The 12,875-nt window shown below is 61.5% G+C and overlaps 1 protein-coding gene across 1 annotated transcript; it reads right to left on the bottom strand.

Annotated features, from left to right (window-relative positions):
* Positions 1 to 204: 204 nt before the first annotated feature.
* On the bottom strand, positions 205 to 10,003 carry FSCN1 (fascin actin-bundling protein 1). The gene is made up of 5 exons (XM_060120320.1): positions 9,060 to 10,003; positions 2,723 to 2,879; positions 2,506 to 2,627; positions 2,090 to 2,257; positions 205 to 1,628 (listed from the first exon to the last, which is right to left on the bottom strand). Exons 1-5 carry the CDS (start codon positions 9,889 to 9,891, stop codon positions 1,426 to 1,428), a joined length of 1,482 nt encoding a protein of 493 aa, XP_059976303.1. The 5' UTR covers positions 9,892 to 10,003; the 3' UTR covers positions 205 to 1,425.
* Between the last annotated feature and the right edge of the window lie 2,872 nt (positions 10,004 to 12,875).

Genomic DNA, 12,875 nt, shown 5'->3' on the forward strand with positions numbered 1-12,875 from the left:
GGGAGCACCCAGGCCCCGTACCTCCAAGCTCTAGTCAAGGCACACCTGCCAAGGCAGGAGGAAGTTCGCTCTGCTGGTTTGTGTGGGCCTGACCTCTAACTCAGAAACCTGCAGCAGGAGGGTTCCCAGGCCCACCCCTCCCACCTGCCTTCATCCACACACACACACACACACACACACACACACACACACACACACGCAACCTCAGGGGCGCAGACTTGCGTTAACTTTATTTTGCTCTTTCCAGTCTGAAGCTACTATCATGGGCATTTAGAGTTATACAAATGACACTTACAAAAAATAAAAGACCAAGACACCCAGAGTGAGATGCATGGTGGACACTAACCAGAGGGGAAGGGAACTTGCAGGGGCGGGGCTAGGAGCCAGGGACCAGGGGGCTTCCACGGGGCTCCCGGCTGAGGGCAACGCCCAGCTTCATCCCACCAAGACCCGGGAGTCCAGTCAGAAGAGGAGCACCGATCATACCAGGGGCCCTGGCTGAGGCGGTGAAGGGCCCAGCACCACCAGGTGGGGACACAGGCCTGGGGCCCAGGCACACGGGAGGGAGGGGGCCGGTGAGAGCCCCCTGGGAAGGTGGAGGCAGGTTCTGGATTCAGGGAGGCACCCCACCTACCCCACCACTAGTGGGCAGAGGGCACTGAGGCCCGGAGATGCCGTCAACACCACCCCCCTACCAAGACCCCTTGAAGACCACTCATGGCTACAACCAGGCTCGCCTGGGGCTCCCCCAGCAATAACATTTCACTGAAAAGAAAAAAGTTACTGATTTGGTCATTTTTTGCTTCCAGTCAGGCCAGAGTGAAAGAAAAGAGACAGGAGCAGGACCCCCGGACCACAGCAGGATGTGTGTGCAGTGGCCAGGCCCGGGCGGCCACCAAACCAGGCCTGCTCCACTCACGGGGGCCTGGAGCCAGCCCCGTCCTGTCCACCAGCTGTCCTCCTGACAACACAGGGATGGCGCTCCAGGGGGGCCACCAACAGGCCTGGGGCAAGAGCTTGGCTCCCGGGAAATGGGGGAGGGGGAGGTTCAGGAGGGGACAGGAGATTCCAGTTACACACCCCGCCGCTCCCAGGAGCTCGGGAAGGCCTCCCAGCCCCCCACTCCTCCTCGGCCTCTTCGGGGAAATAAGGCTCAGAGTTGTCTGAGGTCAGAAGAAAGAAGTTCCAGCCTCGCCCAGGGCAGAGAAGAGAGGGTGGAGGGATGTGAAATCCCTCCAAGGACCAGGTCACAGCCTCTGACCTGCCCAGGGGAGACCACGTGGGACAACAGGTGAGGGCACCGTTTGCTCTGGGTTTCCAGTTTGAAAGGCAAGGGGCTCGCCACCCACAGCAGAGCCCACCTGGAGAAGAGAGTTAGCAGGGCGGGTGGGGCAGGGTGGGGAGGGGGCTGCCGGCGGCGGGGCCCTAGTACTCCCACAGCGTGGTGGGGTCGATGGTGTCCGCGCAGGCCTTCAGGACCCCCGCGTGGTCCCCCTTCAGGTAGTGCCCGCCCACCTTGATGGCCACCTTGTTGTAGTCACAGAACTCGAAGAAGAAGTCCACAGGGCTGTCGCTGCTGCTGGTGACGGAGGAGTCGTTGCCCACCATCCAGTACTTGCCTGTGGAGTCTGGAGCAGGGCCAAGGGGGGCCCCATCAGGCCCTGCCTGAGCTCCGCTCCCCACCCTCCAGTCACGGCTTCCAGAATGGGGGGCGGGGTCTGTGACATCCACCCAAGCCTCCGGCCCATGCTGGACTGGAGTCCCTTCCCCCGCCTCCCACCAGAATTTTGGTCCCACAACTCGTGTGTGACCCCTCCCCTGCCCAGCCTTTCCAGAATCCCGTCTCCCTCTCTAGCTCTATCTGGGGTGGGCCGGACATCTCCCTCCTGTACAGACAAGAGGGGAAGGGGCTACCCCCCAGCCTACAGCCTCTGGTGTCCAGATGGGGCCTGGCCCAAGCCACATCACAGGGTGGCCAAGCCGAGCCCCAAAGCCAGGCTCAAGTGGGGCAGGGGTTTGCCCTCTGTGTCCAACATTGGCCCCCTGAGCCCAGGGGGCCCCACCCAGCACTGCCCACAGGAGAACCTGCCTTTGATGTTGTAGGCGCCGTCTCTGAACTCCAGCTGGAAGACGTCGTAGTTGGAGCGGTTGGCGTCCAGGGTGCCTGTGACCTTGCGGCAGCCAATGAAGCCGTGCTCGCCACGGAACACGATGATGGGGCGGTTGATCAGCTTCATGAGGAAGAGCTCCGAGTCCCCTGTCCCAGGAGGTGGAAAAGAAGTGAGCCTCATGGGGTTGGGGGTGCCACACCCAGGGTGCGGCTCAGAGAGGGAGAGCGGGAGTCTGGGGTCACACAGCATGCCAGCCCTAGGGTGAGGCAGGGTGGTGCCAGTTTGGGAGGATGCCCAGCACGGGGCAGGCTTCGGGTGGGGTTCGTAAGTGACCACGGCATACAGTTAGACCCTCCAGGGAACAAGGGCTTGAGGTGTGCCCCCAGGTGGCTACCTGCCGTCTCCACCGAGGCAGCCAGCTGGCCGTTCTTCTTGGCCGTCACAAACTTGCCGTTGGACGCGCGCAGTATGATCCTCTGATCACGCCATTCAATGTCAAAGTAGCAGCTGGCATCCCTGGGGGTGGCGGGACAGGGTCAGGCGAGGCCGCCCCACAGGAAGGCCAGCTTGGGCGAGTGCGGGCAGTGACAGGCGGGCAGCGGGGCACTCACTTGGTGGAGGCAGTGGACTGCACACCCCCGGTGGCCGTCAGCGTCCAGTACTTGCCCGAGTGGGTGCGGAAGGCGCACTTTTTGGTGTCGCGGTCGATCTCCAGCTGGAAAGTCTCTTGGTCGGTCTCTTCGTCCTGATTGGCCGACAGGTCCATACCTGCGGGGAGAGCCTCCAGCTAGTACAGGGACCCCCATGCCCCCCGAGTGCTGGCTGACCCTCAGCCCTGCCCGCACACACCAACACAGCGGGGGGCTGCTGAGACCCCACAGTGCGGCTCGGACCCCTTGGCCTTCACGTCAGAGGGCGGAACCCAGGATCCCAGGCAGGACAAGTCAAGGGCCAAGGCCAGCTAGGTCCATTTACACATCATGTTCTCTGATTACAGAAGCAATACCTTCCAACAAACCAAGTGCAAAAAGATATTGTTAAAAAAAAAAAAAAAAAAAAGATATTGTAGAACCAACTGGGAGACTCTCAACATGGTCCGGGATTGGAGAGCATGGATTAATTATTGTTAATCATGTTGTCATTATGTAAGAAAATGGCCTTGTTTTTTTAGAGATACACACAAACATTTTGAGATGAAACGCCCTGATGTTAGGGATTTGCATTAAGTACAACCAGAAGCAATGAATAAAGGGCCAGGGAGCTAGTGTGGCAGAATATTGCAGCTGGGGGACTCGGTAGAGGGTAGTTCATGATACCCTTCCTGCTTCTGTATACGTGTCAAGAGAGTCACAGCACACGTTCCCTTCAGGGAATTTAGAAAACTCATAAATGCGAGTTCACACACACCCCCATGCCCACCACACCCCCAGAACGCCACTGTGAACAGCGGGTGACCACACACTCCTAGCCTTTTCCCCGTGCGCTCACATATGCATTTTCTTGACCTGCAAGTGCATGCATGCTACAGACCTCGATTTGCAAATGATCTGCCTAACACATTTACACGTTTCCATGTCCCTAAATCGTCTGTGAAGGGGGTGGCTTCCAGAGTCTTGCTCCCACAAGCTGCAGCCACGTCATTCTGCACATCCGTATGGACTCCTCCAGATAAAACCTGAAGGGGGATCTTTGGTCCCAACAAGTTCACATCCCCAAGCGCCATGGATCCTAAGAGCCTCAGCAGCAGGGTGAGTTGGGCCTTGAGGCCTTTTGAAGCCAGGATCAGTGGCGGGCGGCAGGTGTTCTTTTAGATGAGATGAAGCTGGCGGGTGGCAGAGGCTGGTGGGTGGCGGAGCCTGGGGTCTGAGCACCCCCAGGCCCTCCCCCAGGACCCATTCTTAGTTCTCCAGCCGCCACCCAGAGGGCCTGAAAGGTGTCAGCCCCATGCTAACCAGGTCTCGTGTCCCATGTCACCGCCACCCCATCACAAAGGAGAATGAGGCCGAGAGGTGGTGCCCTTGCCCAAGGTCACCCAGAGAGAAAGCTAGGGGTCCAGGGCTCTCGGGAGGAGAGATGGGCAAACTCAGGCCTCCTGCCATGCCCTCTTCCCCAACCCTCCCTCCCCTCTGTGGACTGGTGGATGTGGCCTCCACGGGTCACTCTGAAGCAGACCCTCACAACGCTTGGGCTTGACCCTCCAGGCCCCCTGGGTCCCCTTAGCCACAGTGTCAGGGATCTGCTGACTACTGAGGCCCCGGGGGTAGAGGTGAGCTCGATCCACCGTCACGCCCCAGTGAAGCACAGGGCGAGGATCAGCAGGGGCTGGGCCTTCTGGATGCCCGAGCCACCCAGAGGACGACCATCCTAAGGCCACACCCAGGAGCACAATGTGGGGCTGGGGTCCATCCTTGCTCAGACCTCGCCCAGCCGACCTGCCCCACCCCACTGCTGCAGAGCTGCCACGCCCAGCGTGCCCAGCCACATGGCACCACCTGCCCAACACGTGGCAGGCCGGCTGATGGGAAGGAAAGCACAGACGAGGAGGAGCCCCACCGGGCACACCTGGGCAGCAGAAAAGACAGAGGGGGCTCCCCAGAAAGAGGGGCAACGGGGGCAGGGAAGGGCCCCGAATGGCAGGCAGATCTCTAGCACTGCCCAGCCTACCTGACATAACAGAGGCTTGCCAGTGAACAAGGCGCTCGCCAGCCTGCCCGAGGACAAACACAGCAAGTGCAGGGGCTCCTTTTCAATGAGGCTTTGGTTCCTGAGAGCTTAGCCAGCCCTGCGCTCCTGTGGACAACCATAGGCTTGAGTCCTCCCAGCAATTCCAGAGTTATTTCGAGGAACAAAGGGAGGCTCTGCAGCGGCTGGTACCTCCCCAGGGCCACACAACCACCACCACCTGCTCAGCCCCTCAGACCCCGTCCCGCCTGGGTGTGTCCAGTCCTGGAACTGGTTTGATAAACAGGCCTAGGCCAGCCCGCAAGGTACGCAAAGCCGGGGCCAGGCGCCCTTGAGTGCCTCCCCCCACGCAGCCTTAGTTTCCCTCTCTGCCTGTCAAAAGGGCCCGGTCGGAGATGGAAAGGATTTAGCAGCCCAGTGCCAAGTAGACACCAGGTCTTCCGCCCGCAATAGGAAGGGGTGGGAAGAGTATCCCCTCCCCATTCCAGTGGGGTACCTCCTGGCTCCAAGGCCCTGCCCAGATGGGAAGGGCCCCACTTGGAGTGGGGCCTTGGAGTCTCTAATTAGAGCTCGGTTACTATGGGAACAGGGTTTTCTTCGGAATTTTTCTTTTCATCAACAGCAGCACAAAAAACCTGAGTCACAGGCCCACAGGAGCCCTGAGGAGGCAGGAGATGCGGGGGCTCAACAGAGCCCATGGGCACGTCCCCCGCAACCCGCTCCAGGGAGCACAACTGAGACACCGGGCCCTGGCATGTCCCTCCCCATCGTGGCTTTCCCCATCTCCAGCCTCTGAGCCATCCTGTACGGTGGCTTGGAGGGGGCACCCCCTCCCTGCCAACACACCCCATGGTCCCCATCCCCCTCAGCCTTAGCAGTCCGCATATTCCCCTGGCTTGCTCAAAGCAGGCACTCTCCACCACCCCCATTCAGTTTAAGGGAGGGGGCCCAGAAGCATCTGTGGCCTCCCCTCCCCTGCCCTCTTCCCAGTCAGCTCTTGCCACTCCCTGACCACTTTAAATCCCTACTCCGTCCTTACACAAGCCGTTCCCTGGGCCTGAAATGCCCTGCCGCATCAGGAGGACTCTTACACATCCTGCAAAGCCCAGCTTGACCAGCCCTTTCTCAGCCAGCCTGCCTCACCTTCGAGCGGCTGGGATTGGGCACTTCCTGAGCATGGAGTCCCCAGGGCACAGCTGGCCAGATGCAAAGAGGCTGTGAGACCAGGTGGGAAATGTGGTGAAGCTCTGCCCAGGGTCTGGCTGGAGCCCAGGGCAGGTGAGGCTCCAAAGTAGCATGAGTACTGCTCACTCAGTGGCCCTGCCATCCTCTATCCCTGCCCAAGCCATGTCCTCACCTGTGTGGTCACAGCTACAGCATTTCCCAGGACCTGGGATAGACATGTGCCATCTGCCTTGTCACATCAGCTCTTGGGACCCCCACTCCCTGTGGCCGATCCTGCCTCTAATGTAGGCTGTGATGGCCTCCTCCCAGAAACACAGCCTGGCCGAAAAGAATGTGCCCAGGGCAGCCCTGGGCGAGCCCTTTACAAATAGGGCAACTGAGGCCAGAGAGCAAGCTGCTGCAGCTTCAGCAGGGAGCAACCCACCCCCACCAGGCCCAGCCTGTGCAGGCCTACGGGGAGGATGATTCACTTCCCCCAGCCAGCTAAACCCAGGATGCTCCTCCTTCCTGGCTGGCGTTTCCCAACATGTGTCGGAAGCACAGCTGAAGCCTCCTTGCCACGCAGGCCTGTCCAAAATGGCCTCTGCAGACACACCCCCCAAGCTCATGCCGGCTCCAGGTCCTCTGGTCATCCTCCACCCCACAAAGACCCGAGGTCAGCCAACATCAGAACGAGATGAGGACCCCAAACTCTGAGGCCAGTGTAGCTCCAGTCTTTGCTCCCAAAGCCCCCTTCCCTTTAAACGCACAGAGGAGCCAGCAACTCTCCTGGTGCAATTTCCGTCTCCTCCTGCCCCATCAGCGTGAATCACACCATGACACCACCAGCGGGCTTTCCTAGAGAGGAGAGGGTACCTGCCCAGGCTCACCAGTGCCTGCCAGAAACACCCCCAGGATCTCTCTGCTCCTTTCTGGCGCCAAGGGCTAGGGCTAGGGCCAGGGCCACCCGTTCCTGCCACACCTTCCCCAGGGCAGGTGCTGGATGCAGCCCAGCAAGCATGGAGCATGCCTGCACTGATGAGCACCCAACTTAGGTCCTGTGGCCCTGCTGGCTGTTCCAGTCCCATCTACCAATCTCACAAGCTTCTCTTCAGCCACACTGGGCTTTCTGCTCCTTCCTGCCTCGGGGCCTTTGCACAAGCTGTGCCCTGTATCTGCAACACCGTTCCACACACCTGATACATGCTACCTTCTATTCATCCTCAGGTCAGGTCAAGTGTCCTCCTCAGAAAGGGACCTCTCCCATCTAATCTGGGACCCTCATGTACTTCCTGGACCCCCAGACCTTTGCTTGACACCTCTGGGATGTTGCTCATGTCCCAATAAGAACATTGGGCTCAGCAGGGAAGGATCCAGGAGATGCCCATGTGCTCACCACTCAGGCCTCAGCATGTCTCACTTGGTAGGGGCTCAGTGTTTGCTGAATAGGTGGGGAGTCCTGCCCCACCTCGTACTGTGTGAGACTGGAAAGGGGAGGACCTGTGCCCCAGAGGCTGGGAGGCATCAGGGGGTCCAGATAAGAGCTCATTCTACAGTCAAACCCAGTTCTTCATGCTGCTTACTTGCTGTGTGACCTTGGGCACATGGCTTCTCCTCTCTGGGCCTAAACCTGCCCATCTGTAGGATGCAGGAAATACCGCCCACTTCAATCAGCACACTCGGGTAGGAAACTGCCACGGGGCTGCGACCTCCTTGGCAGAGCCGGGTCAGGAGGGTGGCCGTCAGAAGGAAGTGGGGAGGGGGGGCTGGGCAATGACTGGGCTCCCATCCAGCTATCTCCAGAGGCTGGGGTCCAACTTCTCGGCTGGGGGAGCCAGACACCCACAGGTTCCCCCAAAGGAGGGGCGAGGGCGCCAGAAGGAAGAGAAGCCGCCTACGGGGAGAGTCTAAGAAGGGAAAGAGGAGGGTTCACTTCTGGCGCGCAGGCCAGTAGGAAATGGCCAGGCCAGCGGGAGGCCCCGGGAGAGGACGCATCGAGTTGCAGCCAGTTGTTCCAGGCGGGAGTCTTGGGGGTGGGTTCAACCGAGGATAGGGGGGCTTCCCGAGGGTGCCGGGCTGGGGTCTCCGGGCTCAGGCTGAGACCCCTCTGTCTCCCGCAGAGCAGAGGGTACCGGCCAGGGGACGCGCGGCGGGCGCGGGGCGGAGTGCCTGGCGGGGCGCCATCCGCGCCACGCCGTCCCGGGGCTGGGGCGCGAGCAGGGAGGCCGCCTTCTGGGGCGGCTTCGGACGGGGCACTGGGCTGGGGGCGGCGCGGGGGGTCCTCAGCAGGGGGGACCCGCAGAAAGTCGATTCCCTCCCCCGCCCAGGCGCATCTGGTTTTCCCATCTGCAGAGAAGGAGCAGGACAAAGGGGGCGAGGGAGGGCTTTGTCGACGAGCCCGCCCCCCTGCTCACAAAGGCCGCGGCCTCGAGCGCGGGGCGGACGCAGGAGGAGGGGCTGGGGGGGAAGGGCAGACACACTGGGCGCCCCCCTCCAGCAGAGGCCAACCCCTCCCAGCAGCCAGCGGAGGTGGAGAAAGGCCCGGAGGGAGGGGAGGTGGAAGCGCACCCTGCGGAGATCAAAGGCTACCCCCATCCCGCCCGCGAAAGGCGGCCTTCATGGAGCGGGGGCGCGCCCCGCGCCTGTTGCGACCCCTAGTCTCCGCCCTGGAGCCAAAGGCCCACTGCTGGGGGGAGGGGCACGAGGAAACAGGCGAGGGGCGTCCCTCCCCACGGGCTAGGCCCGCGGATGCGAGGGAGGGATCTGCGCGCGTAGGGAGGACCCAGATCAGGCCGAGGGTTCGGAGGGTGGCACAAGGGGAGGCCTCTAATCGCGGCCTAGGAGCCCCAACATCAAGGCGGAGTGGGGGTTATGCAGCGGCACCCAAGGATGGGCAAGGCCCCACCCCTCGCCCCTTCCCGGGGATCGGAGCGCAGGTCCCGCGGTGGGGTGGGGTGGCCCGCGCGCCCAGCGGGGGCGCACCGGGCGTCGCTCGGGATTGCAGCGGCGCCGCGGGCGAGAAAGGGCGGGAGGCTGCGGGGACTGGGGTGGGGTTCGCTTTGTGCATGGCCCAGAGAGGCGGGGGACGGCGTCCCCACTCACCCTGGCGTGTGGACACGTTCCTCTCGTTGGCCGCCTGCAGCACGACCTGGGCGCAGCTCTGTTCCAGGGCGAAGAGCTCGTCCTTGCCCACCTTGGTGGCCTTGCCCGCCTTGAGCGTGCCGCTGGGCCCCGACGGCGCCAGGTAGCGGCCTTCGCAGTCGCGGAAGGCCACCTTGCCGGAGCGGAACTCGAGCGTGTAGCCGGTGGCGGGCTCGGGGTGCGCCACTAGGCGCCCGTCGTGGCGCAGGAAGCGGTGGTCGGCCGTCTGCAAGCTGTAGCGCTGGTCCTGGAAGGCCAGCGTGATGAGCGAGTCGACGCCCCAGGGCACGTCGCGGTCCACTGCGATCTCGTCGGCCGGCCGCGCGCTCAGGTGCGCGTAGCGCTTGCGGGCCAGGCTGTAGATGGTGACCTGGGGGTGCATGGCGATGTGCACGCTCCACTTCTCGGCCGGCGACACGGTCTGAGCGAAGCACGACAGGCGGTCCTCGGTGCCGCCAAAGTAGCGCCGGTGCGCCTCGGACTGCAGCGACCAGCGGCCGTCGTCGTGCGCCACGATGAGAAAGCGGCAGTCGGCACTGGGCACCTCGTGTTCGCAGGTCACGTTGCCATCCTTGTCCGCCGCCAGGTAGCGGCCCAGGTGGCTGCGCAGGCACACGGCTGCGCTGCCCGCCTCGTCGGGCGGCTGTTCCAGCGTCCAGATCTGCTTCTTCTTCAGGCTGCTGGCCGACGCATTCACCTTGAACCCGAACGTCTCGGCCGTCAGGTACTTGTTGCTGCAGTTAATGAGACCGAACTGGATCTGCAGGGCCTCGGCCGTGCCGTTGGCGGTCATGGTGGCGGCGGGCGGGAGGCCGGCGCGGCCCGGGAGGTCGGTGGTGGGTCCCCGCGGCGGCGCCCTGCTCCTTTGTTCAGCTGCCGCCGCCGTGCGCTCACCCTCAGCAGCGCTTTACAAAGCCGGCCCGTGGCGCCCGAGCCCCTTTATAGGCGGGGTGACGTCAGCGTCGCGAGGTCCCGCCCCCGCCCCGCCCCGCCCCGGGGCTCGCCGAGGAGGGGGCACCGGGGCCCAGGGAGCGAACTGAGTCTCGAAGGGGCCTGGAGGGGCGCGGGTGGGGGCTGGGCTCGCCGCGTTCCCTGCTCGGCCGGCCTCTGCAGTGCTCCCTCTTCCTCTTCGGGCCGCCGCCCCCTCCCCGCCAATGCCAAGGCCTCGCCCTCGCAGCACCGCAGCCTGAGGACTCACCCAGAGCACGGGACCCCTCGGAGGCCCCGCACCCCAAGCCCAGACGGGAGGAAGGCCGAGCCAGGTTTGAGGTTGTGATAGAGACCGCAAGACCACAGAGCACATCAGTACCAGGCGGAGCGGCCTGGAGGCTCCTCAGAGGAGGTGGCTTTAGAGCAGAGCCTTGAAGGAGCTGAGAAGGGACCCTCCGAGGGCCTGTGGGCGGAAGAGTGGGGTGCAGGCCAGGAGCTGGGGAGGGGCCTGCAGACCCCAACTCACCCAACCCAGGCCTTGCAGCCTCCAGAGCGGGGGCTGCGGTTCCCCGAGGCTTCCCTCCCAGGACACTGCCCTGAAAGCCACCCAGACCCTTCCCTGTGGCCCAGGCACCCAGCCGGGCTGGCCCAAATAGGTCTCCGTGGTAGTGGCTGAGACAAGTGGCAGTGTGTCCACTCTGAGGATGCAGAAGCCACAGGGTTCTGGTGAGGTTCTCCAGGCATAGAGTGAGCAGCGTGCCCTTTTACTGAGCAGGTCAGAGACGTGCTGCGGCTCAGGCAGTACAGCCCCGAGGGGCGGAACCCAGGTCTCCAGCCCCAGGGGCCAGCGTGCCTCCCACTTGATACCCACCCCCAGGCCCCCACTGCATTGGACGCAGAGCCTGGCACACAGGAGGGGGCGACGCTGTCTACAGCCCTCCATCCTCCTCCGTCAACGTGGATATTCCCTACAGATGCCCACCCCCACCCCTGTAGAGGAACACTTCCCTTTTCTGAGCATCTCCAAAGGCCAAGACTTTTGCTGGGACATTCCCCACATGCCAAGCAGGCCCCTGGAATGCCAGCATGACCACAGGCTGCCCACAAGGTCTCGAGGCCAAAGGCAGAGGGCACTGAACTAGCTCCTGGGCTGGTTGGTCTGTGCCTGTGGCTCCCCCCAGGCAACCTCCTCCAGGGATTTTTATCTTTCAGGGTAATTTCATGTTACTTTCCCATCAGTTGGGTCAAATGGGTTTACTGGCAGGTCCTTGAGCCCCAGGCAGGCACTGCCCACAGCATCCCGTCCCACAAAGCTCACCTCTGGAGAGATGAGAAATCAAGTGTCTCTTTTTGAGGTCATCTAATAGGCTTGAAACCCAGGGTCTCGCTGGCTGTGTGACTGTAGGCAAGTCACTTAGCCTCTCTGAGCCTGTTTCACCTTTTGTAGAAGAGATACAAATCCCCCATCTCAGGGTTGTCTGAGAGTCCCCGAGGGCATGGAGCTCAGCAGACACTGTCCCTGGCCACCCTCAGAACCCATTCCAGTCCCCAGAAAGCCCTAGTAAGGGAGACCCCAACCCTCTGGCCAACTACCAAGGCTCAGAGGAGAGGGAGCTGAATAACTGAAGGTTGGGGGCGGGGTCCATGCTGGCAGCAGGACTGGAGTCTGCTGAGACGTGCCTGCTGGGATGGGGGCTGGATGGCACCTCCCTCCTGGCTCTGCAGCTCCCCATTCTGACCCGAGTCCCCCTCCTACAACTTTGCAGCATAGAGGCCAGGAAGGAGGCTGGGGTTGGGGGCTCCTGCCTCTCAGGCCAGGAGTGGGAGCGGGTCCAGGACTTCCCAGGTGATGCTTTTGACAGATAGAAAGACTGGTGAGCCCGGCTGGGTATGGAGGCAGCCTGGGTTCCTGCATCGGGCTTCCTGGGCTCAAATGCACAGCTCTGGTTCGTGGTTTTCCCATCTCTAAAAAGGGCATAATGATAGCACCTGCCGCAGGAGAGAAGCCGAGAGGACAGAAGGAGCTGTGAACGGGACTGAGGGGCCTCCCGGGACGTGGCATTTGGTTTTCAAACCAGGAAGGTCTTGGGCAAACGGAGACAAGTTGGTGACTCCACACATTAGGCACCTAAAAAATAGTGCCTGGCACGTGGTCAGTGCTCATAAATGCCAGCTGGTCCTGGGAACAGTCCTGGGGACGGGCCAGACTCCCTCCAGCCTCCAGGGTCACCAGGAATCCCCAGGACCCTAGTCCCGTAGTCAGAGCGATGGTGAAGTACAAAGCTTTAGGATCAGTCGGCCAGGAGCATGAACCTTGTGCCGATTTGATTTGATGAATAAATTAAAATCAAATGGAGCAGTGTGGGGGAGGGCACAGAGAAAGGGGACCTTGGATTTCCCTACAGATGAGGGCAGTCCAAGTCGAGTGAACAACGTAGAGCCTGAAGTGTTGGGGAAGATCAGGTTAGTCCTGAGACTGGGGGCAAGGGGCGGTGTAGGGGTGAGTATATGAAGAACCGAGGTTCGTTTCAATAGGCATGGAGCTAAATTAGTATATTTAATTTTTTTCTGAACAGACAGTATATTCACATAGTTCAAATCTCCCAAACCCTAAAAAGGCTTTTGTCCTCCCCGCTCCCCCCATTCCCACCCACTACCTCCATAACTGCTGTTAGATTGTTTTCCTTTCCTTGAACTTCAAAGACAAGCGAACCTGCATCTGTATTCTTGTAAATCTCTACATCTTTAAACAGTAGTTTCAATCCTGCTTTCTTACTTGCATCTGAACCCAGTTTCTGCTTCAGTACCTGAGTGCTTTCCTTATTCTCTTTCACAGCTGTGTAATGT

This window comes from Mesoplodon densirostris, chromosome 16, assembly GCF_025265405.1.
Source record: "Mesoplodon densirostris isolate mMesDen1 chromosome 16, mMesDen1 primary haplotype, whole genome shotgun sequence".
Lineage (NCBI taxonomy): Eukaryota > Metazoa > Chordata > Mammalia > Artiodactyla > Ziphiidae > Mesoplodon > Mesoplodon densirostris.

Coding starts and splice junctions, on each gene's coding strand:
- FSCN1 (XM_060120320.1), bottom strand. CDS start 9,891: ATGACCGCCAACGGCACGGCCGAGGCCCTGCAGATCCAGTTCGGTCTC. Junction 2,258..2,505: donor TGCCTCGGTGGAGACGGCAG/GTAGCCACCTGG, acceptor CTCCTGGGACAG/GGGACTCGGAGCTCTTCCTC. Junction 1,629..2,089: donor CGGCGCCTACAACATCAAAG/GCAGGTTCTCCT, acceptor GCCCTGCTCCAG/ACTCCACAGGCAAGTACTGG.